The following is a 22,312-nucleotide window of genomic DNA, read 5'->3' on the forward strand; positions in this document are numbered from 1 at the left end:
TTGCAAAACCAGCTTTTCCTCCAAAGATAAAACCACCCTCTAGGATAGTGCTACTTAAGGTTATTTCTCTGGCATAGTACTGAGGCTGTCAGACCATCAAGAAAGAGAAGGGGGGTTAATTCTTAGATTAAAAAAATCTAAATTCTTCTCAACTCTCGTTAAAAAACTGTGTAGAAGAAAGCAAAAGTAAATCAGCTTTTTCTTTTTGGGCACTTCTCCTGGTAAGTAGCTTAGAGGGGATAAAAGCCCAGAAGTCCCTTAGTGGTGTGAGATGAAGTGTGGGGCAGAACTTGAGAAGTTTGTGTTTTATCTGTCACTCCATGGACACACTCAGCTGTGAGCTGCAGAGCTGAGGTGAATCCCCTCCCTCCCTGCAGGTCCTACCTGCTGCGGAGCCTCTCGGAGGAGGCGGCCTCGGACGGCAGAGCCTGCGAGGAGAAGCTGCGGGGCTACGCCGCCGTGCTGGCCATCGGCTCCGGCCGCTGCAAGTCCAACGCTCTGGGTGAGGGCTCAGGGTGCCTCCCTGGGGGGGAATCTTCCCACAGTGCTTCCAGTACCCGATTTCAAAGTGATCTCCAGCACTGTTCAAGCCAGTGAGTTGTGCTGCCAGCAGCACACTGCAAAGTCTCTTCAGTATCCTACCAGCTGAAACAGCTGGGCAAACCTTGAAAGGATCATTTTCTTGTGAGCTCCTCTGGATCAGTGAAATGTTTTTGTAACCATATTGGAGCTTGTGGCATAGAATAACAAGGGGAACTATGAAATATTGATATGCTGAAGACTTCTGTGAATTGGTATTTGTGCCATGTTTTCTGCAGTTTTAATGAAGTGAAAAAGCTGGGATGCTCTTAAACACTTAGGGATGATTTTTACTTGTAGACTTTTGAATTTATTCAGTGCCTGATTGTTCTGTGTAACTGCAGGTCCAACCCTTGTCCAGAACTTGCCATCAGCTGTGCAGACCCTGTGTGAATCCTGGAACAACATCCACACCAACGAGTTCCCCAACATTGGTTCATGGGTGAGTCCAGCCTCAGGGCCTGCTGTGGTGTGAGTGCAGCTGCAGGCATTGCTGTGAATGGGGGCAGTGTGTGCCTCTGTCCCAGGTCCAGGGCTCTGATGTGTGTGTGTGTGTGTCCCTCCCCAGCGCAACGCCTTTGCCAACGACACCATCCCTGCAGAAAGCTACATCAGCGCCGTGCAGGCTGCCCACCTGGGCACCCTCTGCAGCCAGAGCCTGCCCCTGGCAGCCTCCCTCAAGCACACCCTGCTGTCCCTGGTCAGGCTCACCGGGGATCTCATCATGTAAGTCAGGCCTTGTGTTACCCTGTGTGTTCCACACACTGCTGGGTGCTTTGCTCTGTGTGCTCCAGGGCTGTGTCTGTGCAGCACTTACTGACCTGGTGCTGCTTCTGACCTAAACCTTGCAGTTCACAGTTCCAAATACCAAATGAATGACAGTCAGGCTTTCTGTTTCCTTGGTATCTCCAAAAGTCCAGCTCCCTGAGGGCAACCTTTTTGTCAAATATGGACTTGAAGAAAGGGGGATATAAACTGACACAATAGGATCTAACTAATTCATTTGTGTTTTGTTATCATTCACTTGTGTGAAGTTTTTAATGTTTAAGGAAAAGTGAAATGCCATTTTTTTTCCAGGGACTTGGTCTAAAGTACTCTGAAACCAAAAAGTAGCCATTGACACTGCAGACAAGCCCCAAAGCCACCATATGTGATAGTGGGACTGTCTAGGCAGATGCTGTAACTGTATATATGCAAAAGTAACATGTAGAATTTCAAAGGGTGATTTTTCCAAAGGGTGATTTTTTTTCTAAGGGGGAAAATGGCTGGGCCAGTGTTTTTATCCCACCTTTCCAAAAAGGATTTAATCACTGACTTCCCTCCGGAGTTGTGCCTCACTTAATGTGAATTCTGGTTTCCAGTAGGGATGTCTGGGATACATCATGCAAAGAATTAACTTGTGTCCTTTTCTTTTCAAGCTGGTCAGATGATCCCAACCCACCCCAGGTGATCCATTCCCTGCTGCCCCTCCTTCTGGAGACCAGCACAGAGAGTGTGGCAGAAATCAGCAGCAACTCCCTGGAAAGGATCTTGGGCCCGGCAGACTCCGATGAGTTCCTTGCACGTGTTTATGAGAAGTTGATCACAGGGTGCTATAACATACTGGCCCATCACTCTGACCCAAACAGGTAACAAAGCTGTGTGCACAGATTGGCTACAGCAGGCATGCTTCTGGAACAGAAAAAATCGGCTTATTTTTATCTGTTGAAAACTTCTGTACTTGTATACTATAAATATGAGATATTTCTTTCACATTACCAGAATTGTGGAGTGGGGGTGAGAGCAAGAGAGAATGGAGAGGAGTAACAGTAGAAGAGACTTAAAGTGTAAAAGGAGCAGGTCTTTATAGGAATTTGTGTGAGAGGTGTCTGGAAGTTCTGGGTTATTTTAGGTTTCTGGCTGGGACTTGCCTTACAGCATCATGGGTCCCTTTGTTCTAACTTGGTGGATTTGTTGGTGTTTATGTAAAGTTGTTCATCAATTGTTTTTCTCCTGTCTGTTGGAAGAAGAGCTGCTTTCAATTAGGAAAAATTACTGGAACTGTAATGGCAAATAGATCACTTCTGGCCTCTCAGAACTGTTGTGATTGTTGAAATTGTTTCTAGATGTTCTTATTTCATCCTCATGTATTTGATCCTTATCTATTCCTCTTGTAATCCTCAGTGGCCTGGATGAGTCCATCTTGGAGGAATGTTTGCAGCATCTGGAGAAACAGCTGGAGAGCAGCCAGGCCAGAAAAGCCATGGAGGAATTCTTTTCAGAAAGGTGAAGTCACCATGGAAGTTGTATTCCAAGGACTTCATTTCTCATCTTTGTTCTGTTAGCTTGTCAGTGTAGACACCAAGGTGATGTTAATGCCATTGTGCAGGAAAATAGAGACTCTGTAGAGCCAGGCTATCCTTCAGGCAGTTCAGGAGGGTGGGAAGAGACTCTTGAGGGGGAGAGGACCTGGATCTTTGTCCAAATCAAATACTCAGCGTGGCCTCACAGTAAAGATCAGTGGGGAATCTTGCAGGATGATTGTTCTGCCAGAGCAGGTTTCTGAGAGATGCTGCTCCAAGCTGCAAAATCCCAGATTCTCTCGGTGCTTCTGTGGGGCCACAGGTTGATAATTTTAAGGGTAGGGGAGGGGGGGTAGCCTGACTTAGAATCATAAAGATAGATTGTGCTGGCAGCAGCCTAGAACAGCTAGAACAGCTGTGATAGAAACAGCCTAGCACAACCACAGTGCTCTGAGGTGAGCAAGAGGAAAGCTTTCTCCATCACAAAACTGACCATTGCCTGGTTTTTCTCTCTACCTGTTGAACAGTTTAGAATAAAAGCAGCCTGGTGGCTGTACATTGTTAGTATGGAAGGGAAAGATAAGCAAGAAAATCTGTTTTGGAGCCAGTTCAGGCCCTTCTGTGACTGGATATTTAGAGAACACTGAAATACTATTAAGGAGCCCATTTATGAGTTTTGGTCTGAGCTGGGTTTGCTGTTTGCCTGAAAGGTTTCTGTGTTTTGGCTGCTGAGCAGTGTTAACACAAACTCCTGCCAGTCTGAAACGTGAGGGTGGGGAGAAGTGGAGCCAGTGGGAAAGGGGAATGGGCTGCTCTTTACAAAGCTGATTTAAATCTCCCCTCTGTACAGTGGAGAGCTGGTGCAGATCATGATGGCGACGGCCAACGAGAACCTCTCAGCCAAGTTCTGTAACAGGGTGCTGAAATTCTTCACCAAGCTCTTCCAGCTGAGTAAGTGCCAGTAGGATCCCCTCCCTCCTGCCTTTTCCACTTCACACTGTTCTTGTATTGCCTGAGATTGGAGGTGCTTGGAAGAAAATCTGTGGGAGGGAGTGGGATCACAGCTTCATGCTTTCAAGGAAAGCCATTTCCACACGTGTTCCTTGGAGCATCTGTCACTGACAGTAACTTTCCCCCCAGCTGAGAAGAGCCCCAACCCCAGCCTGCTGCGCCTCTGCGGCTCCCTGGCCCAGCTGGCCTGTGTGGAGCCCGTGAGGCTGCAGGCCTGGCTGACCAGGATGACCATGTCCCCACCCAAGGACTCGGACCAGCTGGACGTGGTGCAGGAGAACAGGCAGCTGCTGCAGCTCCTGACCACCTACATTGTCCGGGAGAACAGGTAAAGCACAGCCCAGTCCTGTCTTGTGTGTGCTCCGCGTTCCTCTTGCTCTCTAGAACGATCTCGTGTGAGTTGCTGCTGGTTCTTTGTGGTATCTGTGTGAAACTCTCCTGTTTTTGCTCAGCCAAGTGGGGGAAGGCGTGTGCACTGTTCTGCTCAGCACTCTGATTCCAATGGCAACGGAGATGTTGGCCAATGGGGATGGCACGGGCTTTCCTGAGCTGATGGTCGTCATGGCAACTTTGGCCAGTGCAGGACAAGGGGCAGGACACCTCCAGCTTCATGGTGCTGCTGTGGACTGGCTGGGCAGATGGTAAGAGTGAACTCTGCACTGCTGATGCTTCATTTGTGGGAGGTTTTTAATTTATTTTCTGGTTTTTCAGGGACGGAAATTTGTGTTTACAGATAATCCCTTCTCTCTTAGTTTATTGTTTCTTGTTTGGGATACAAAGTGTCTGAGGGAGGCAGATCCATGTTTTCCAAACAATCATGGTTTTTTTTCTTTACTCTGGATGGCTTAGTTACTGCAATTATGCATTCCCTGTTGTTAATCTAAAGCAAACTGAATGCTTGAAGCAGTTGGTCAGGACTGAGTTTCTACTTCCCAAAGGCTGTCAGCTGGAGTGAGGGGCTTTGGACTCCCCATCCCAGGAAGTGTTCCAGGCCAGTTGGATGGGGCTTGGTCCAGCCTGGGATAGTGGAAGGTGTCCCTACCCATGGCAGGGGTGGGATGAGATGGGCTTTAGGATCCCTTCCATCCTGAACCATTCTGTAGTAATTCCCAGTGTTCTGTGTTGCAGCAAGAAATATCTGTCTCAAAAGAACGTGGTAGAGAAAATGAATGCTAACGTCATGCAAGGGAAGGTAAGGCTTGTGCTGGTGCTGCACTTGCAGGAATGACTCCCAGGCACGAGTTCAGCTGTCCTGGTTTGGTGGGACAAAACCTGGTGGGAATTTTATAGCAATTTGGCCAGGGGTTATCTGTCCTGTGTTTGTGCCCTGTAGCAGCTGTTGTGGGCTGTGAGCTCTGGGGCTCTGATTTTCCTTGCCTTCTGCTCCCCAGCACGTGACAATCCTGGAGTGCACGTGCCACATCGTGTCCTACCTGGCCGATGTCACCAACGCCCTGAGCCAGAGCAGCGGGCAGGGCCCCAGCCACCTGTCAGTGGACGGCGAGGAGCGCGCCATCGAGGTGGACTCGGACTGGGTGGAGGAGCTGGCCGTGGAGGAGGAGGACTCCCAGGCTGAGGACTCGGTAGGCAGCAGGCACAGTGCATGCTGCAAACGACAGGAGGGCTTATTTTACACCTCCCACATCACTCAGTTTATCAGTTGAGATTTTGTGTTCACTGAGTGAAGGACCCTACATGTCAGGTCTGGAGGAGAGGATCTCTCGTTCCTGACTAGATGTGTTGACTTTGTGATGTCAACAAAAATTTAATATTTATTTTAAAAAAATTATATATTTATTTTAATAATTTTTATGAATATTATATATTTGTTTTTAATTAAAAGGAAGAAATAGAATAAAATGGGTTTGTTCCTACTGGTTGGCTGGCAGTTACTAGTTTTTGTATCAGCAAGCAACTTTGATTAATACTTTAAGTTCTGTTGGGTGGTGAACAAAAGCTGTTAGGATACTTTCTCTATTCTTTGTATCAATATTTTTGTTACTGTTTCTTTGTCATGTTAACTATTTCACGTTACTACAGTGTGTCACCATCTCCTCTCTCCATGTGGTTTGATACCAGCTGCCTTCTAGAGCAGTGTTGCTAAAATTTGCTGTTAAAATGTACCTTTGGTTTCTTGGGAATTTATTCTGTACATGTACTTCACTGTAACTGCAGTTATGACACCTTCCTAAAACAATTTTCTTCTGGATAGGATGAAGATTCTCTCTGTAACAAGCTCTGTACCTTCACCATCACACAGAAAGAATTCATGAATCAACACTGGTAAGAATCTCAAGCTTGTGTTCAGAGTTTCAGCCTGGTATTTCTGGCCATTGGGAAGGAAACCAGTGTAGTTTGTGAGCCTCAGGGCACTGCCTGTCAAAACTCACCTGGCTTATTTTGGGCAGGTACCACTGTCACACTTGCAAGATGGTTGATGGGGTTGGTGTTTGCACGGTTTGTGCTAAAGTTTGTCACAAGGATCATGAGATTTCTTACGCCAAGTACGGGTCCTTCTTCTGTGACTGTGGAGCCAAGGAGGATGGCAGCTGCCTGGTAAATTCTTTATGTCTTCAGATTTTCAAGTCCTTTGCAATTTTCTGTTCTGCAGTAAGTTATGTCAGGATTTGTGTATGCAGGAGTGCTAAGACTTGAAGGCTTTGACTTTATAATGAACCCTCAGAATTTATAGCTTGCCTGGAAATTAATTTTTTTTGCACCAAATAAGAGCATTGGTAAATCTGTGTCCTAGTGACTCCTGGGATTCCACCTGCCTTTAAAAAATTTGCTGCACAGCAAAGAACACCTTTTCCTGTGTTTTCCACTAGCAGCAAATGAAATAATTATATCTTAAATATGGAAAATTCTTAATCCTTGGGTGGAGAGTCACGTGCAGGATGTTATTTCTTTAGAACTCTGCTCAAATTGCTTCTCTTGCAATCTGTGTTCACTTCATCAGTAGCCAGGTTCAGCCTGGTTTGGGATTTTAGTGTTACTCTGTCGTTCCCAGGCGTTGGTGAAGAGAACTCCCAGCAGTGGGATGAGCTCTACCATGAAGGAATCAGCCTTCCAGAGCGAGCCCCGCGTGCCCGAGAGCGTCATCCGCCACGCGAGCACGTCCCCAGCTGAGAAGGCCAAGGTCACCATCAGCGAGGGCAAGGGCCCTGATGAGGAGAAGCCCAAGAAGAGCAGCCTGTGCAGAAACGTGGAGGGCTGTCGAGAGGAGCTGCAGTCCCAGGTAAAATTGTCAGCTGCTAAACAGAGATGGGTTATTGTGAGGATCTTGGGCAGGCTGAGTTAGCTGTAAGCTGAGATGAGAGGGTCAAAAAGGGGTGTCAGGCTTTAAAAAGCAGTTTGTATGCAGCTCCCATCAGGAGCATCTCATTTGCCTGATCTGTTTCTTGTAGGCCAACTTTTCCTTTGCACCTTTGGTGCTGGAGATGCTGAATTTCCTGATGGATGCCATCCAGGTCAACTTCCAGCAGGCCTCAGCCATGGGGAGCAGCAGCCGTGCCCAGCAGGCTCTCAGCGAGCTCCACACTTTGGACAAATCCGTAGAAATGACTGATCAGCTGATGGTATGAACAAAAGGAATTAACAGAGTGTGGATGGGGGGAGTGGCTTTGAAACAGAGACATTGCAGTGACACCCTCTGGATGCTTTCCCTGGCTCAGGTCCCCACCCTGGGCTCGCAGGAAGGCGCCTTTGAGAACGTGCGCATGAACTACAGCGGGGACCAGGGCCAGACCATCCGGCAGCTGATCAGCGCGCACGTGCTGCGGCGTGTGGCCATGTGCGTGCTGTCCTCGCCCCACGGCCGCCGCCAGCACCTGGCTGTCAGCCACGAGAAGGGGAAGGTGAGCCCCAGCAGAGCCCTGGATCCTCCTGGGGGAAGGGGAACAGTGCTGGAGCCACTGGGCTCTCAGGGAAATGGAGCAGTGCTGGAGCTGCTGGGCTCTCAGGGAAATGGAGCAGTGCTGGAGCTGCTGGGCTCTCAGGGAAATGGAGCAGTGCTGGAGCCACTGGGCTCTCAGGGAAATGGAGCAGTGCTGGAGCTGCTGGGCTCCCAGGGAAGTGGGGCAGTGCTGGAGCCACTGCGCTCCCAGGGAAGTGGGGCAGTGCTGGAGCTGCTGGGCTCTCAGGGGAAATGGAGCAGTGCTGGAGCTGCTGGGCTCCCAGGGGAAATGGAGCAGTGCTGGAGCTGCTGGGCTCTCAGGGAAATGGGGCAGTGCTGGAGCTGCTGGGCTCCCAGGGGAAATGGAGCAGTGCTGGAGCCACTGGGCTCTCAGGGAAATGGAGCAGTGCTGGAGCCACTGGGCTCTCAGGGAAATGGAACAGCGCTGGGTTTCCAGGGAAATGGAAAAGTGCTGCATCCCAAGATTCCTGAGGGAAGTGGAGCAATGCTGGAGCTGCTGGTTCTCAGGGAAAGGGAACAGTGCTGGAATCTGGGGTTCTCAAGGGAAGTGGAACAGTGCTTGGAGCCAGTGGGTTCCCAAGGGAGGGGGAACAGTGCTGGAGCCACTGTGTTCCCTGGGGACAGGGAACAGTGCTGAGGAAAAGGCAGGGCTGTGGTTTATTCTGCCCATCTTGAGATCTGGTGTGAAGTGTTGTGTAGCTATGGAGAACCTCTCGTAGGAAACACTGTTAGGGAAAAAGAGTTCCTGCAGCAGGACCAGTGAGAACAGCTCACTGCCATCACCCACCTCACTGCAGCCACCTGAGAGGAGGCTGGAGTCAGGTGGGTGTCCATGATTCAGTGAAAGGACAAGAGGAAATGACCTTAAGGTGCACCAAGGGAGGTTCCAATTAGTTACTATAAACAAAAATTTGTCTGCAGGAGTGGTTGGTTAGACATTGGAATAGGTTCCACAGAGAGGTGGTAGAGTCACCAACTCTGGAATTGTTCAGGAGGTGTCTGGACATGGCACTTGGGGATGTGGTTTAGGGGTGATTATGGTGGTGCTGGGGTGATGGTTGGACTCAGTGATCTCATGGATCTCTTCCAGCCTTGATGATTCTGTGGTTTGATTCAGGATCAACTGAATAACTGTGGGATCTGGAACTGAAATCCAGCCTGACTCCCCCCAGTTACAGTCAGATAACCAAGCTCAGACTGTAGTTCTGGTTCTGTAACTGGGATCTGGAACTGAAATGCCTGACTCCCCCCAGTTACAGTCAGATAACCAAGCTCAGACTGTGGTTCTGGTTCTGTAACTGGGATCTGGAACTGAAATGCCTGACTCCCCCCAGTTACAGTCAGATAACCAAGCTCAGACTGTAGTTCTGGTTCTGTAACTGGGATCTGGAACTGAAATGCCTGACTCCCCCCAGTTACAGTCAGATAACCAAGCTCAGACTGTGGTTCTGGTTCTGTAACTGTGGGATCTGGAACTGAAATGCCTGACTCCCCCCAGTTACAGTCAGATAACCAAGCTCAGTCTGTAGTTCTGGTTCTGTAACTGGGATCTGGAACTGAAATGCCTGACTCCCCCCAGTTACAGTCAGATAACCAAGCTCAGACTGTGGTTCTGGTTCTGTAACTGGGATCTGGAACTGAAATGCCTGACTCCCCCCAGTTACAGTCAGATAACTGAGCTCATTCTGTGGTGCAGATCACAGTGCTCCAGCTCTCAGCCCTGCTGAAACAAGCTGACTCCAGCAAAAGGAAGCTGACCCTCACCCGCCTGGCATCGGCGCCCGTCCCGTTCACTGTGCTGAGCCTGACTGGGAATCCCTGCAAGGAGGACTACCTGGCTGTGTGTGGGCTGAAGGTGAGTGCCTGCCAAACCCTTTTCCAAGGAGCTGCAAACATCAGCTGAAAGCCAGCTGTGTTTGTTTCCTCTGAGGAGTTAGCACGGAGCTGCCTCCAAAGTTCTGTCACTAATTCAGCTCCTGATGCACTTTCCTGCTAGAGAGATAAGGTAAAAGAAGCAGGACCTGGATGAACAATATAATGAATGAGACAGTGCCTTGAAATAGTATTTCTTAATGTATTTAAGCTGGTTTTCTTTTAAGACAAGAGCCAGTGTTTGGCTCTTGTCTTTAAAGAAAACACACTCAAACTTAGTGTGTTAAAACTAGTCTGTAACAATTAGTGTTCTTTGGCAAGGACTCCTCTTTTTTGTATTCCCCCAAATTTAGATTCAGCTTTCCCAGTGCAGAATCTACATATGTGTTACTTAGCTGAGAAAAAAAGCTGTGCTCTCTGTAGCTTTTTCTTTTCAAATCTTCATGTCATTTATCTTCAGTGCAGGAAATTGAGATTTAAATTCTCTGAATCATTCTTTGCCGTAAGAGAAATGCTGACTTTTAAGTCCATTCTTGGCTTCAAATATTTGTGAAGACTTTGTTTTAATATTTAACCAATTTTCTCCATTACTCCAGGATTGCCATGTGTTAACATTCAGCAGCTCTGGCTCAGTCTCTGATCATTTGGTGCTTCATCCTCAACTGGCCACTGGGAATTTCATCATCAAAGCCGTGTGGCTGCCAGGATCCCAAACAGAGCTGGCCATTGTCACTGCAGACTTTGTGAAGGTATGTCTGGCCATGAGCTGTTGATTATACAGCTTCTGGCAGGCACCAGAGTCTGGATCCTCGGGGAGTTGCATGTGGGAGAATGTGGTAAAATTCTTAGAAATGAATTGGAAATATAAATTTGGGATATTTCTTGCAAGGAAAAGCAAACCCAAAGAACTTGAAGAGGAAAAAAGCCCCAAACTGTAACTGTAAAATCCCCAATCTCATGGGGATTCCCTCATCTCAGCTCTTGCTCATTTGCACTGTTTTGTATCGTAGCAGTTAATTACTGCCTTGATAATCATTGTGGTTAATTATTTCCTATGTTCTTCCCACAGATTTATGACCTCTCAGTAGATGCCCTGAGTCCAACTTTCTACTTCCTCCTACCGAGTTCCAAAATCAGGGATGTCACTTTCCTGTTCAACGAGGAGGGGAAGAACATCATTGTGATCATGTCCTCTGCTGGCTACATCTACACACAGCTCATGGAGGAGGCCAGCAGTGCCCAGCACGGGCCCTTCTATGTCACCAATGTGCTTGAAGTCAACCACGAGGACCTGAAGGTGCTGGTGACTTCCCTTTCTCTCTTTTTTTGCATCTTCCATTTGAAGGCAGAAGTTTCTTTCTTTTTTTCCTTCTCCTTTTAAGCCCCCTGATCTAGATCAAGGAGCTTTCTCATTCCTCTAAAGAGAGAAATATCCTTACAGTAAAAGGAGGTGGGGGTGAAAATTAAACCCCTTGATCCTTTCATCTAGAAAATGGAGCATGTTTTCCATGGCTGGCTCTGAAGTCATGCCCAGCAGGATTTCTCAGCAGGGAGATGGCTTCAGAGCAGTGCTGTTCTCAGAGCAAGGCACTCCAAAGGTGCAGGAGCAGAAGGGATAAATCACCATGGCTGAGGCTGGAAAGCTGCAGTCAGCCTTTGTTTCTTCTCTTGAGGATGACCTTTCAAATCTCTCCAGTGTTTTTGCCCTAGCCTGCTTCAAAACAGGAATAGATGAGAAGGAGGCTCTCAGGAAGGTCTTTTATGAGCTGGGCATCCAGGGGATGCTCCATGTGACACTGTCACACAGAGCTGAGGCTCACAGCTGCAGCAGCTCTGGGTGTTACCTACAGCCTCCGGGTGTGCAGGCTCAGCATCCCCTCCCAGAGCCTTTGAAGTGTCTGATGGATGAGTTCACCCAGGAGTTCAGCTTAGAAAATTGTCATGTAGGGCTCTGTTCTCTCACTGCTGGGGAGGAGGGGCGGCTTTGGGAATAATTCCATCGCAAATTTAACAGCCTGACAGAGTGTGTGGGGATATTTGTGTTTATGTTAAATGTTGGCATTTCTCTGGATCCCCCAGGACAGCAATGGCCAGGTGGCAGGAGGGGGGGTGTCAGTCTATTACTCCCACGTGCTGCAGATGTTGTTCTTCAGCTACTGCCAAGGCAAATCCTTTGCAGCCACCATCAGCCGGGCCAGCCTGGAAGTGCAGCGGCTCTTCCCAATTAACATCAAGAGGTGAGGATCCTGGGGGACACTCCCTGCATTTTTATTGCCTTCTTTTTGTAATAAATATTGCTTATTATTAAACAACCCAGTTCTGAAGGGCCAAACTGTGTGGTGAAAATTCCCTGTTGGCTGATATTTCTTGCTACTTTTCATGGTCCTTGTGTCCTAATGGACTTGGATGATCCTTGTGGGTCAGGAATTCCATGATATCCCGGCTGCAGGATAATTAGAAACCAAAGCTGGCTGTTTCAGCAGTGGGCCACGCATGCATTTTGTCCTCCCAGCAGGATTTCAGAGCAGAAAGGTGTCTGCAGAGCAGGGGAGCTGCCCAGAGTGAGCTGCCCGAGGTGCAGCCGCTGGAACCAATGGGATTATCCGCCCTCACCCAGGCGGCCGAGGAGGGAGCCTTTGTTTCCTTTCAGCACCACTGCTGCAGTGGACCTTGTGCATTGTGCATGTTAAGGCTGATTTTCAGACTCCCTTGAGGGAAACCAATCTCTTACTCTATGAATGTGGCAAGAAAAAGACAGTTTTATTGTGTGTTCTGCTACACAGTGCTGGGCACTCAGGCCACAGGCTCTTCACTGGCCTGACACAAAGCCACTGGCACGAGTGGGCTCTGAAGGAGGTCAGGTTCCAAGAGCTCCTAAACTCCAGTTGAGTTTGGCTTAGTCTTTTTGCAGCTCTGTATTAAATATTCGACACCCAATGTTTCGGGGTGTGTCCTGCCTGGCTTCGTCTGGCCTCGCTGCTGGACCAAAGGCGGCAGCTGTGGCGTTTTTCACCCCAGAGATGCCTTTGGCCGGCTGGGTGCTGCAGCTGGGCGCTCAGAACAAGTCCAGGCAAAATAGGAACTCAGTTTACCTTTGGTGGAAAAGGTTCAGACAACAGTGAAGAGAAAAGAAGCGGGTTCTGCCGTGGAGCTTAGATCCAGAGTTTATTGTAGCATGGTAGATTTCTGAATGTGGTAACAGCTCCAGACAGACAGAGACAGAACCACGGCAGAGACCGACCCACAGCAGAGACCCCGACCACATGGTCTCGTGTCCTTTTTAAGCCCCGGGGACAGGGGGAGGGGACGGACAGGTGAGGGCCAACCAGGTGTGAGCAGGGGAAGGGCCAGGGGATGTGGACGCTGGGACAAACCAATGAGCCCAGGCCTGGGGGGCATCTGCCAATCACAGGACGCCTTGCTGGAAGGTTTAAGATTGATGGGAAGCTCCTAGGCAGGAGGGCAAAGGGGGAGGGGGAAAGGTTGGCACACCTGAGGGGGATAGGATAGGTGAGACAGGAAACCACACTGCAACAGCTCTGTTTCCACTTTTTCCAGTGAGCAGACACTTATTCTCCTGCACTGGTCTTTGCTTATTGCTGCTGGGTGTGTTGAAACATGAAACTGTTCATCCATTCAGATAAAAACATTGCTGAAAGCCATTTAAAAATTGCCTCCTTGATTTGGGGCATAAAATGCAACACTAAGCCAGATTTTCCTTGACTTTGCAGGGTAGGGATCAGAGCTGAGGACTGGGATGCTTGTGGTTTCTGCCCACTGTGGTGACTGTTTTAGGTTGCTCACCTGTAAACCAGACACTATTCATTGATGCAGTGCTTGAACCCCTGCTCAGGACAAAGTTTTAACTGATTTGAGCACAATGAAATTCGTGTAGTTTTCCTTGTGCTGCTCCTTAGGTGAATGTCATTGTGCCCTTTGTCTCTTGCAGTTCCAACGGTGGCAGTAAGACTTCTCCAGCCCTGTGTCAGTGGTCTGAGGTGATGAACCACCCTGGCCTGGTGTGCTGTGTCCAGCAGACCACGGGTGTCCCACTGGTGGTGATGGTGAAGCCAGACACCTTCCTCATCCAGGAGATTAAGACCTTGCCAGCCAAAGCAAAGGTTAGTCAGGGTTCCCTGTGTTTCTGACTCTTAACATTTGGTTTCTTGTTGTTCTGTCAACCAGATCTCCAGTCTTGGCAGCTTTTCTGATACAAAGAGTTTGTTCCTCCAAGCGAGAGTTGCCAAGCCCTTGCCTCGCCTTGCTTTGCAGATCCAGGACATGGTGGCCATCCGTCACACGGCCTGCAACGAGCAGCAGAGGACCACCATGATCCTGCTGTGTGAGGATGGCAGCCTGAGGATCTACATGGCCAACGTGGAGAACACGTCCTACTGGCTGCAGCCCTCTCTGCAGCCCAGCAGCGTCATCAGCATCATGAAACCCGTGCGCAAGCGCAAGGCAGCCGCCATCAGTAAGGGCTCCTCACGTCACCTTTGTCACTCGCTGTCCTGGACTGTGGATAAGTGTGTGTTCTGTCTGCCATCTGCTAGAGGTGTGGCAGTTCTCTCCTGTTAATAGAACAGGATCAAGGCACCAAAATGTGTCTTGGATTGAAAAAACAGGTGTGTGCTAAGGAAGGCAGGAGCCTCCCCTGAAATGGAAAATGTGAACCCCTCCCTCTGAATTGTTATAAATTTGAAATTAAAGGGCTCTCAAGCAAAGGTATAGGAGCAGGAAGAACCGTTCTTTATTAGGGAAGAAAATAAAAAAGAATAAAATAAACAATGCAGTAACACAAACCACCACTGACAGAGTCAGAAAGGACCTGACCCCCTGTGGGTCAGGATGGTGGCAGCAGTCCCATTCAATGGTGGCTCAGCCCTCCTGCAGTGCCAGCTGTGGTTCTGTTGGAGCAGGGATCCTGTAGAAGGGTGTAGTCTTCCTCTGAAGATTCAGTGGTTAGATTAGATTAGATTAGATTAGATTAGATTAGATTAGATTAGATTAGATTAGATTAGATTAGATTAGATTAGATGGGCCTGGTTCCTCTGAAGATTAGATGGGCCTGGTCTTCCTCTGTGAATACAGTGGAGAAGAAGGCTGCTCCTCTGGGAATGCAGTGGGCAAAGGCTGCCCTGGTGTCCCAAATCTCAGATTGTACCCAGGTAGGAATGCTTGGCTCCTCCCCTGGGTGCAGCATCTCCCCATGGGATGATGGAATTGGATCAGCCCTGCAGGGACACTCAGTGGCCATGGACAGCAGAGATCTCCTGGAGGGAGGATTGGCTGTGGGAGAGATAAAGAAAACTGCCCAATGAGCAGAACTGCCCCACCTCTAACAGATGGCAAATAGAATACACACTTACCTTGCAATCCAGGACACTAATGGAGATGTAATGATTGATCTACATCATCTAAATACTTACAACACTCATTCTGACAATTACATAAGTACTGGCTAAGTGGATAAAATGTTTCCATAGATGGATGTTGGAACCCTGGTTATTGAGAATTTTAGGCTTTCTGCACTGATAGGCATTGACCCTCAAAAGAACACTACATTTGACCTGAAGCTGTAGAGAAGGCCTCCAAAATTAAATAAAAAAACTAAGATTATTAGTGCATAGTTTAAATAAAAGCGTATAGTATCACATAATAGAAAACTTAGAGTTTGAAATTTTAAAATATAGTAATATATGAAAACAAGATAGAAGTTTTAAGACAGAGACTAGTCCTTCTTTTTCACCTTCTTCTTCATAAGTTTCAGTAGTAAAAAATACAACAGATGCATACAGAAATACTTTCCAAAGGAGGCGAGTTGTTTCTGCAGGTTTTTTACCACAGCTTTCCCTGTTTAGAACATCTTTTGTCATAAAGATCTCTTTCCCCTTTTAGCAACTCGCACATCCAGCCAGGTGAACTTCCCCATTGACTTCTTTGAGCACAACCAGCAGCTGACAGACGTGGAGTTCGGGGGCAATGACCTGCTGCAGGTGTACAATGCCCAGCAGATAAAGCACCGGCTCAATTCCACGGGCATGTACGTGGCCAACACAAAGGTGAGTGGGGCAGTCTGGGGACTCTTTGGGCTTGTGGGTGACATTACTGTTCATGTTGTCACCATGCCTTGCCTTAAGGAGTCTGCTGTGTTCAAATGACCCCGCACATGTACTGTACCTGGGGGTACTGGTTGACAACAGACTGAACACAAGCCAGCAGTGTGCCCTGGTGGCCAAGAAGGCAAATGGCTTCTGGCCTGTATCAGGAATGGTGTGGCCAGCAGGAGCAGGGAGCTCATTCTGCCCCTGTACTTGGCACTGGTGAGGCCACACCTTGAGCACTGTGTGCAGTTCTGGGCCCTCAGTTTGGGAAGGACATTGAGACACATCCAGAGGAGGCAAAGGGGCTGGAGAGGGGCTGGGAACACAAACCCTGTGAGGAACAACTGAGGGACCTGGGGGTGCTCAGCCTGGAGAAAAGAGACTCAGAGGTGACTTTATCACTCTCTACAGCTCCTGAAAGGTGCCTGTGCTCAGGTGGGGTTGGTCTCTTCCTCCAGGAACTAGCAGAACCAGAGGACACAGCTGTGTTGGGGAAATACAGGTTGGAAGTTAGGAAGAAGTATTTCACAGAAAGTGATAAAATATTGGAATAGTTTGCCTGGGGAGGTGGTGGAGTCACCATCCCTGGATGTGTCTAGAAAAAGACTGGATGTGGCACTTGGTGCCAGGGTTTAGTTAAGGTGTTTAGGGCATGGGTTGGACTTGATGATCTTGAAGGTCTCTTCCAACCTAGTCATTCTGTGATTCTCTGATTGTGTAATTCAGTAAACAGTGGAGGCACCTCTGCACAGTGTCCTTGGCTTCAGAGGGCGTTTTTGAGCTGTGGTTTGTTCTCTGCAGCCTGGGGGTTTCACCATTGAAGTGACCAACAACAACAGCACCATGGTGATGACGGGCATGCGCATCCAGATCGGCACGCAGGCCATCGAGCGAGCCCCCTCCTACCTGGAGATCTTCGGCCGCACCATGCAGCTCAACATGACCCGCGCCCGCTGGTTCGACTTCCCCTTCACCCGCGAGGAGGCCCTGCAGGCTGACAAGAAACTCACCATCTTCAGTAAGGCTGGCTGCCCTGCTTGCTCTGCCCAGCTGCTGGGCTGCTTTGGGTGGATGAAGCTGCTTCACCTCACAGCTGGCAGTTGCCACAGTCCATTCGTTTGCCCTGACTGCAAACACGGTCTGAGGGGGGAACTCTGAGCATTTGGGAATTTTATTTATGGCCCAGTTTCTTGCTGCTGTGAGTGAACGTTCTGTAGTTCAGCTCAATGATTTTGTGCTGAGGTGAGAGAAGGAAAGTGGCCTTGCAAAGGAGATGGCAGTGTCTGTGATGGTGTTCTCAGGGGTCTTAGGATGAGGGAAGAGACCAGGATCTGACTCCATGTTTCAGAAGGCTTGATTTAATATTTTATGATACATATTATATTAACACTATACTAAAAGAGTAGAAGAAAGAATTTCATCAGAAGGCTGGCTAAGAATAGAAAAGAAAGGAATAACAAAGGCTTGTGTCTTGGGACCGAGAGTCCGAGCCAGCTGACTGTGATTGGCCATTAATTAGAAACAATCACATGAGCCCAATCCCAGATGCACCTGTTGCATTCCACAGCAGCAGATGACCATTGGTTACATTTTGTTCCTGAGGCCTCTCAGCTTCTCAGGAGAAAAAATCCTAAGGAAAGGATTTTTCATAAAATGTGTCTGTGACAACTGTCAGTGGCTGTGTGTTAATGGCAGTGTAATTGCTGTCCTGGTCCTGTGAAACGAGGCTGGTTTGTATCCAAAAGCAACAATTCTCAGAGTTTTTAAGAAATTTCTCTCATCGCTACAGTTGGGGCTTCTGTGGATCCTGCTGGAGTCACCATGATGGATTCCATAAAAATTTATGGCAAAACCAAGGAGCAGTTTGGCTGGCCTGACGAGCCCCCCGAGGACTTCCCGTCTGCTTCCGTGAGCAACGTGTGTCCCCCCAACCTCAACCAGGGGAACGGCACTGGGGACGCCGAGTCAGCTGCCCCTGCTGCTGCCAGTGGGACTGTCCTGGAGAGGTATTTCCACAGTCTTTCCCTTATTTCTCCTTGGAAATGGGTTGTTGTTGTTGTGGTGGGCACTTGGGTGCTTTTCCTGACTTGGAGAACTGGAGGGTATTAATGAGTTGTTCTCACTGCCTTACACAGCAACAGCTGAAAACAGGGGTTGATTATCTTGGTAGGAGGGTTTGTGGTGGCTCTTGGTTGATCTGGTGCAGTAGATGGGTAGATCTGTGTGCTTGCTTGTGCTGCCTAGTTCATATTTCAGCAGTCTCGAGGAGCTCAAAGCAATTCCTGCTGCCCTGGTACATTCTCTCATTTCAAGTTGGCCCCTTTTTGGTCTCTGGAGCTCACAAAGGTCAGGCCTCTCTGAAGTTGAGCTCAGTTTTGAGGAGGGCTTTGTGTGTGACCCTGCTTTAGCCTTGTGGCTCCCACAACTTGCCTTGTAGCCCACGTGCCTCAGGCTGAGCTGTTGTGCTGGGGAAGGTGTTGGGTTTTCCCCCATATCCCTGCTGAGAGCCAAACCCCAAGGGTGACCTGGACGTAAATTTAGTGAATAAACAGAACTTGTGTTCTTTCTTTCTTTCTTTCTGATGTCCATGCTGTGTTTTCCTTTGAACTCATACAATCTCTATCATAAGGGTTGTAAAAGCAGCAAGGAAAGGAGGGAAACAGCTCAAATCAAAGCAGTGACATTTACTTCTTTACATTCTGGTCATTGCATGGCAGATGGTTTAGCAAAGAGGAAGTGGTACTGCTGAAAAATGACCATTTCAGAGGAAACAATCACTACTCAGCTGTGAGGAAGTGGTGGTTAAGTTTGTCTGACTGAAATTCTCTGGTAGAGGCTCAGGGCTTGAAGTGCCACTTAGGCCCAGTTGAAGGACCTGTTCAGCCGTCCTTTACTATTTTGTCTAATAGTTCATGGGATTTTTTTCCTGTGTTTATTTTCCCTTTCCTTCCCTCCTCTGCTGTGACATCCCCACAAGATGTCCCTCTCAGCACAGACATGCTCTCTGGTTTTTCAGAGCAGTGGGATTATATTCTAAAAATTCAGATGTAAAAAAAATATTCTTCCTATTTGGTGTTCCCTTCTGAAGGGTTCTCTGGAGTAGGAACAGCTGATGGCAGGCAGGAGGCAGCTTTTCTATCCAAATGTGGTGTCTGCACTCAAATTTAAGCCTGGGTGATGCTTTAAGTGGTGCTTGGCTTCTCTGTGTGAGGTGCCCTGGCTCATCTCTGTCTTTGTTTTGCTCCAGACCAGTGTGTGCTGCCCAGGTAGAGACCCTGCTTAGACTGACGCTCCCCGGCTTCCTGATTTCCCCATTTAATTTGCCTTTTGCTTAGAATGTGTTCTAGGGAGTTTTTCTGTGAGCTTTACACATTTTTATTTTTTTTTTCCTTTTTCTTTGCTCCCCCAAAGTTCTGACACTGAGTCCCTAACCACCCTGGACCGGTTAGTATGGCATCCTTTTCTCTGCACGAATGAGTGTGTGTCAGAGACAGAACACATGGTGTGGCTTTTGGTGACTGGGGTTTTTTTGTTTTCCAAGTGACATTTGCTTCTTTACATTCTGGTCATTGCATGGCAGATGGTTTAGCAAATGTAAAGATGAGGTGGTTTGCAGATTTTTTGCTGTACACAGCATAACTGTTGCTTATTTGACAGACTCCTCTCTGCTTTGTTCCTTCCTTGTGCCTTTTTATCCCACTTCTGTTCCCTCCAAGCTTTATGAGGGTGGCTGTGGGGAGGGGGATGTTCTTTATCACCACCAGACCAGACAATTGTTCCTTCTACCTTCCAATCCTACACTGCTATTTTTCCCCTTAATGCTCTCTCTTCCCTGCTTTTTCCTGTATCTTCCTGCTCCTTCTGGTGTGTCAGATGGCATTTCAGGTAGTTCCACCTGGGGGCATGGAGTGCTGCTACAGGGACTTTGCTGCCACTTGTAAATCAGGTTTTCCCTCGGGACAAGTGTTTTCCCAGCCTGCCTGAACCTCAGCATCCCTCGCTTGGGGTCACACCCAGTGCTCTGAGTTAATTTTCCTCTGGAATATTTTGTGCTGAAACTCCAAATTGGAAAGAGCAACCTGTGTGAAAATAGCAAGCGAGTAGAACGTTGCTCCCTGAGCAAAGTCGGTTCCGCTTTTTCCCATGTGTCATAGCCAGCCTTGATCTGCAGTCATCTGTACGTCTGGGGGCCATGGTGAATTGGGACTGTCAAGACAATCCAAGTTATCCCTGCTGCAGGCTGCGTAAGGAAATGTTTTATCCTCTTTGGGAGAGAAAAGCCCCTGTCTTTCAGCTGTGGATTATTAAAGCAGTCCTAAGTTTGTCTGTGAGCGTGAGCCAGGTTTAACTCTGGTCTGTAACACAATGAAATGATATGCATGGTGCCTGTGGCAGGTTTTATCATGCTTTGATTTTGTACTTGGCATTCGTTAGCTGTCTCTGAGCTACTCATGACTGTAGCCTGCATAAAGCAAAGTGCTAAGGAGAGAGAAGGGTTGCTGTACTCAAGCCTGCTTTCCTCTCTCCCTCCAGGCTAGTTGTGAGTTCTTTAGAAGCGCTGGAAAGCTGCTTTGCTGTGGGACCAGTCAACGAGAAGGCAAGTAACTTTCTGAATACATTCCTGAGCTTTGGAGCCGGGGGAGGAGGGGCCAGCTCAGCACTACCTCCTGCGGCCCCGGGGGCCTGATAGGAGCAGAGCCGCATCCCTTTTGCTCAGAGCACTGATCTGAAAGTTGCCTTAGCCAAAAGCGTTTGAAACTAGTTTAGAATGACAATTGGCATTTGCATTTAGCGCTGGTGGGCTTTTTGTGCTTCGGAGTGACCTCGTTTACAGAAACAGCAGGGTGGGAGCCCATAAATCTCAAAAGGACTTTTCTTGTGTAGACATGTGAAGTGTTCCCTAAATGTCAATAGTAAATGGAGGGAGGCTATCAAAAGGGTATTGAGGGAAGGGAGCTGTAGGTACACTGAGTGATGGTAAATATACTGAATAATGGGGTTTGTCTGTCCTTAGGAGAAGAATAAGATTGCAGCTCAGGAACTGGCTACAGTGCTGCTGTCCATGCCAGCCCCTTCCAGCGTGCAGCAGCAGACCAAGAGCCTGCTGGCCAGCCTGCACACCAGCCGTTCAGCCTACCACAACCACAAGGTACTGCCCAGGGCATGGATTTGGGGCTCCTGGAACCTGCCAGGTCATGGCTGAGGTGCAGCAGAGCCCTAGAGAGCCCTTCCTCCACACAGCACAATCCTCTTGTCTCATCTCCCTTTAGCTCCTGCTGCCTGCCCTGCTGGCTGCTGTGTTTCACCAGGGTTGTGTGATTCTGTGACCTTTTAGCATTGGTTGCCCTTCCTTAGATGAGGAGTGCTGGATTTCCCCAGGATCTGTCCTGTGGTTGTGCTTCAGCTGCTTTCTCATGCTGCAATCAGTTGTTTTTCTTTGCCTGTGCTATCTCTCACTCTACAGGATCAAGCACTGCTAAGCAAAGCCATTCAATATTTGACTTCCTCTACCAAAGAAGGAAAGGACCTCGATCCTGAGGTGTTCCAGAGGCTGGTCATCACTGCTCGGTCCATTGCTATTATGAGACCCAACAATCTGGTCCACTACACAGAATCAAAGCTGCCACAGCTGGAAACAGGTAGATAAGTCTGTAATTTTCTCTAAGTTTCTGTTGTGATAATTGAAGCTGTGCTGGGGTGTTGGGTTCAGAGTGGCAGAGACTGTATTTGACACATTTGGTAGGTGTGTGATATCCTGCTGATGAGAACATCAAAGCCATTTCAAATAAACTTGGTGTTACCCTCATTAAGGTTTTCCCCTGCATGTTTCTGAGAGGTGTTTTTTAATCTGTGCAGAGAGTGAAGAAGGGCAGGAGGCCCAGAAACACGTGGAAGGAGAGGGCTGCACCTTCATTACCCAGCTGGTGAACCACTTCTGGAAGCTCCATGCATCAAAACCCAAAAACGCCTTCCTGGCCCCTGCCTGCCTGCCAGGTGGGAGAGCTCTTCCTTTGTATTGGCAAGCCTGTGGCTTCTGAAGGGGCCTGTTTTAAGTTTGTAAGCAGAGAACATGACTTTCCAATGCTGGTGTTGCACTGAGGGCTTTGTGATGTGGGGCTGCAGATTCTGATCAAAGCTTTTGTTCAGGGACACGTGTATTGTGCCAGGAAGAAGGGACTGATGATTGATTTACCCACATTTGTCTTTGTGGGTGCTGTTAGAGGATATTCAGCGGTGCTGGTGTATGGAGTTCACAATATTCCATCAGACAGACAAGGCTGGCTCAGTCTGGATTGAATATCAATGTATTTGTGCTGTTAACATTGTGCCTTGAAGTCTGCAAACAAAAGATGCTTCCTGCAGTGCCTCACTCTGTGCTGAAATACAGAGAGAGCTGATTTCAGTCCTGCTTTTATTCCTGCTAGGTCTCACTCACGTTGAAGCCACAGTCAATGCTTTGGTGGATATTATCCATGGATACTGCACGTGTGAGCTGGACTGTATCCATACTGCATCCAAGATCTACATGCAGATGTTACTTTGCCCAG

The 22,312-nt window shown here is 48.4% G+C and overlaps 1 protein-coding gene across 1 annotated transcript in view; it reads left to right on the top strand.

Moving 5' to 3' along the window:
- Nucleotides 1-22,312, top strand: part of UBR4 (ubiquitin protein ligase E3 component n-recognin 4) — a 94,174-nt gene that overhangs the window by 17,720 nt on the left and 54,142 nt on the right. The window contains exons 26-54 of the mRNA XM_066564190.1: nucleotides 378-502; nucleotides 924-1,021; nucleotides 1,148-1,305; nucleotides 1,998-2,207; nucleotides 2,743-2,844; nucleotides 3,712-3,812; nucleotides 4,002-4,200; nucleotides 4,325-4,513; nucleotides 5,001-5,064; nucleotides 5,264-5,455; nucleotides 6,085-6,155; nucleotides 6,281-6,428; nucleotides 6,883-7,110; nucleotides 7,280-7,450; nucleotides 7,547-7,729; nucleotides 9,485-9,643; nucleotides 10,257-10,409; nucleotides 10,730-10,957; nucleotides 11,740-11,897; nucleotides 13,610-13,781; nucleotides 13,933-14,134; nucleotides 15,559-15,722; nucleotides 16,566-16,782; nucleotides 17,554-17,770; nucleotides 20,298-20,361; nucleotides 20,779-20,913; nucleotides 21,229-21,403; nucleotides 21,621-21,758; nucleotides 22,190-22,311. Coding sequence (XP_066420287.1) covers nucleotides 378-502; nucleotides 924-1,021; nucleotides 1,148-1,305; nucleotides 1,998-2,207; nucleotides 2,743-2,844; nucleotides 3,712-3,812; nucleotides 4,002-4,200; nucleotides 4,325-4,513; nucleotides 5,001-5,064; nucleotides 5,264-5,455; nucleotides 6,085-6,155; nucleotides 6,281-6,428; nucleotides 6,883-7,110; nucleotides 7,280-7,450; nucleotides 7,547-7,729; nucleotides 9,485-9,643; nucleotides 10,257-10,409; nucleotides 10,730-10,957; nucleotides 11,740-11,897; nucleotides 13,610-13,781; nucleotides 13,933-14,134; nucleotides 15,559-15,722; nucleotides 16,566-16,782; nucleotides 17,554-17,770; nucleotides 20,298-20,361; nucleotides 20,779-20,913; nucleotides 21,229-21,403; nucleotides 21,621-21,758; nucleotides 22,190-22,311 — 4,543 coding nt within the window. The remainder of the gene's footprint in view (nucleotides 1-377; nucleotides 503-923; nucleotides 1,022-1,147; nucleotides 1,306-1,997; nucleotides 2,208-2,742; nucleotides 2,845-3,711; nucleotides 3,813-4,001; nucleotides 4,201-4,324; nucleotides 4,514-5,000; nucleotides 5,065-5,263; nucleotides 5,456-6,084; nucleotides 6,156-6,280; nucleotides 6,429-6,882; nucleotides 7,111-7,279; nucleotides 7,451-7,546; nucleotides 7,730-9,484; nucleotides 9,644-10,256; nucleotides 10,410-10,729; nucleotides 10,958-11,739; nucleotides 11,898-13,609; nucleotides 13,782-13,932; nucleotides 14,135-15,558; nucleotides 15,723-16,565; nucleotides 16,783-17,553; nucleotides 17,771-20,297; nucleotides 20,362-20,778; nucleotides 20,914-21,228; nucleotides 21,404-21,620; nucleotides 21,759-22,189; nucleotide 22,312) is intronic.

Source organism: Molothrus aeneus, chromosome 21 (assembly GCF_037042795.1).
Source record: "Molothrus aeneus isolate 106 chromosome 21, BPBGC_Maene_1.0, whole genome shotgun sequence".
In the NCBI taxonomy this organism is placed as follows: domain Eukaryota; kingdom Metazoa; phylum Chordata; class Aves; order Passeriformes; family Icteridae; genus Molothrus; species Molothrus aeneus.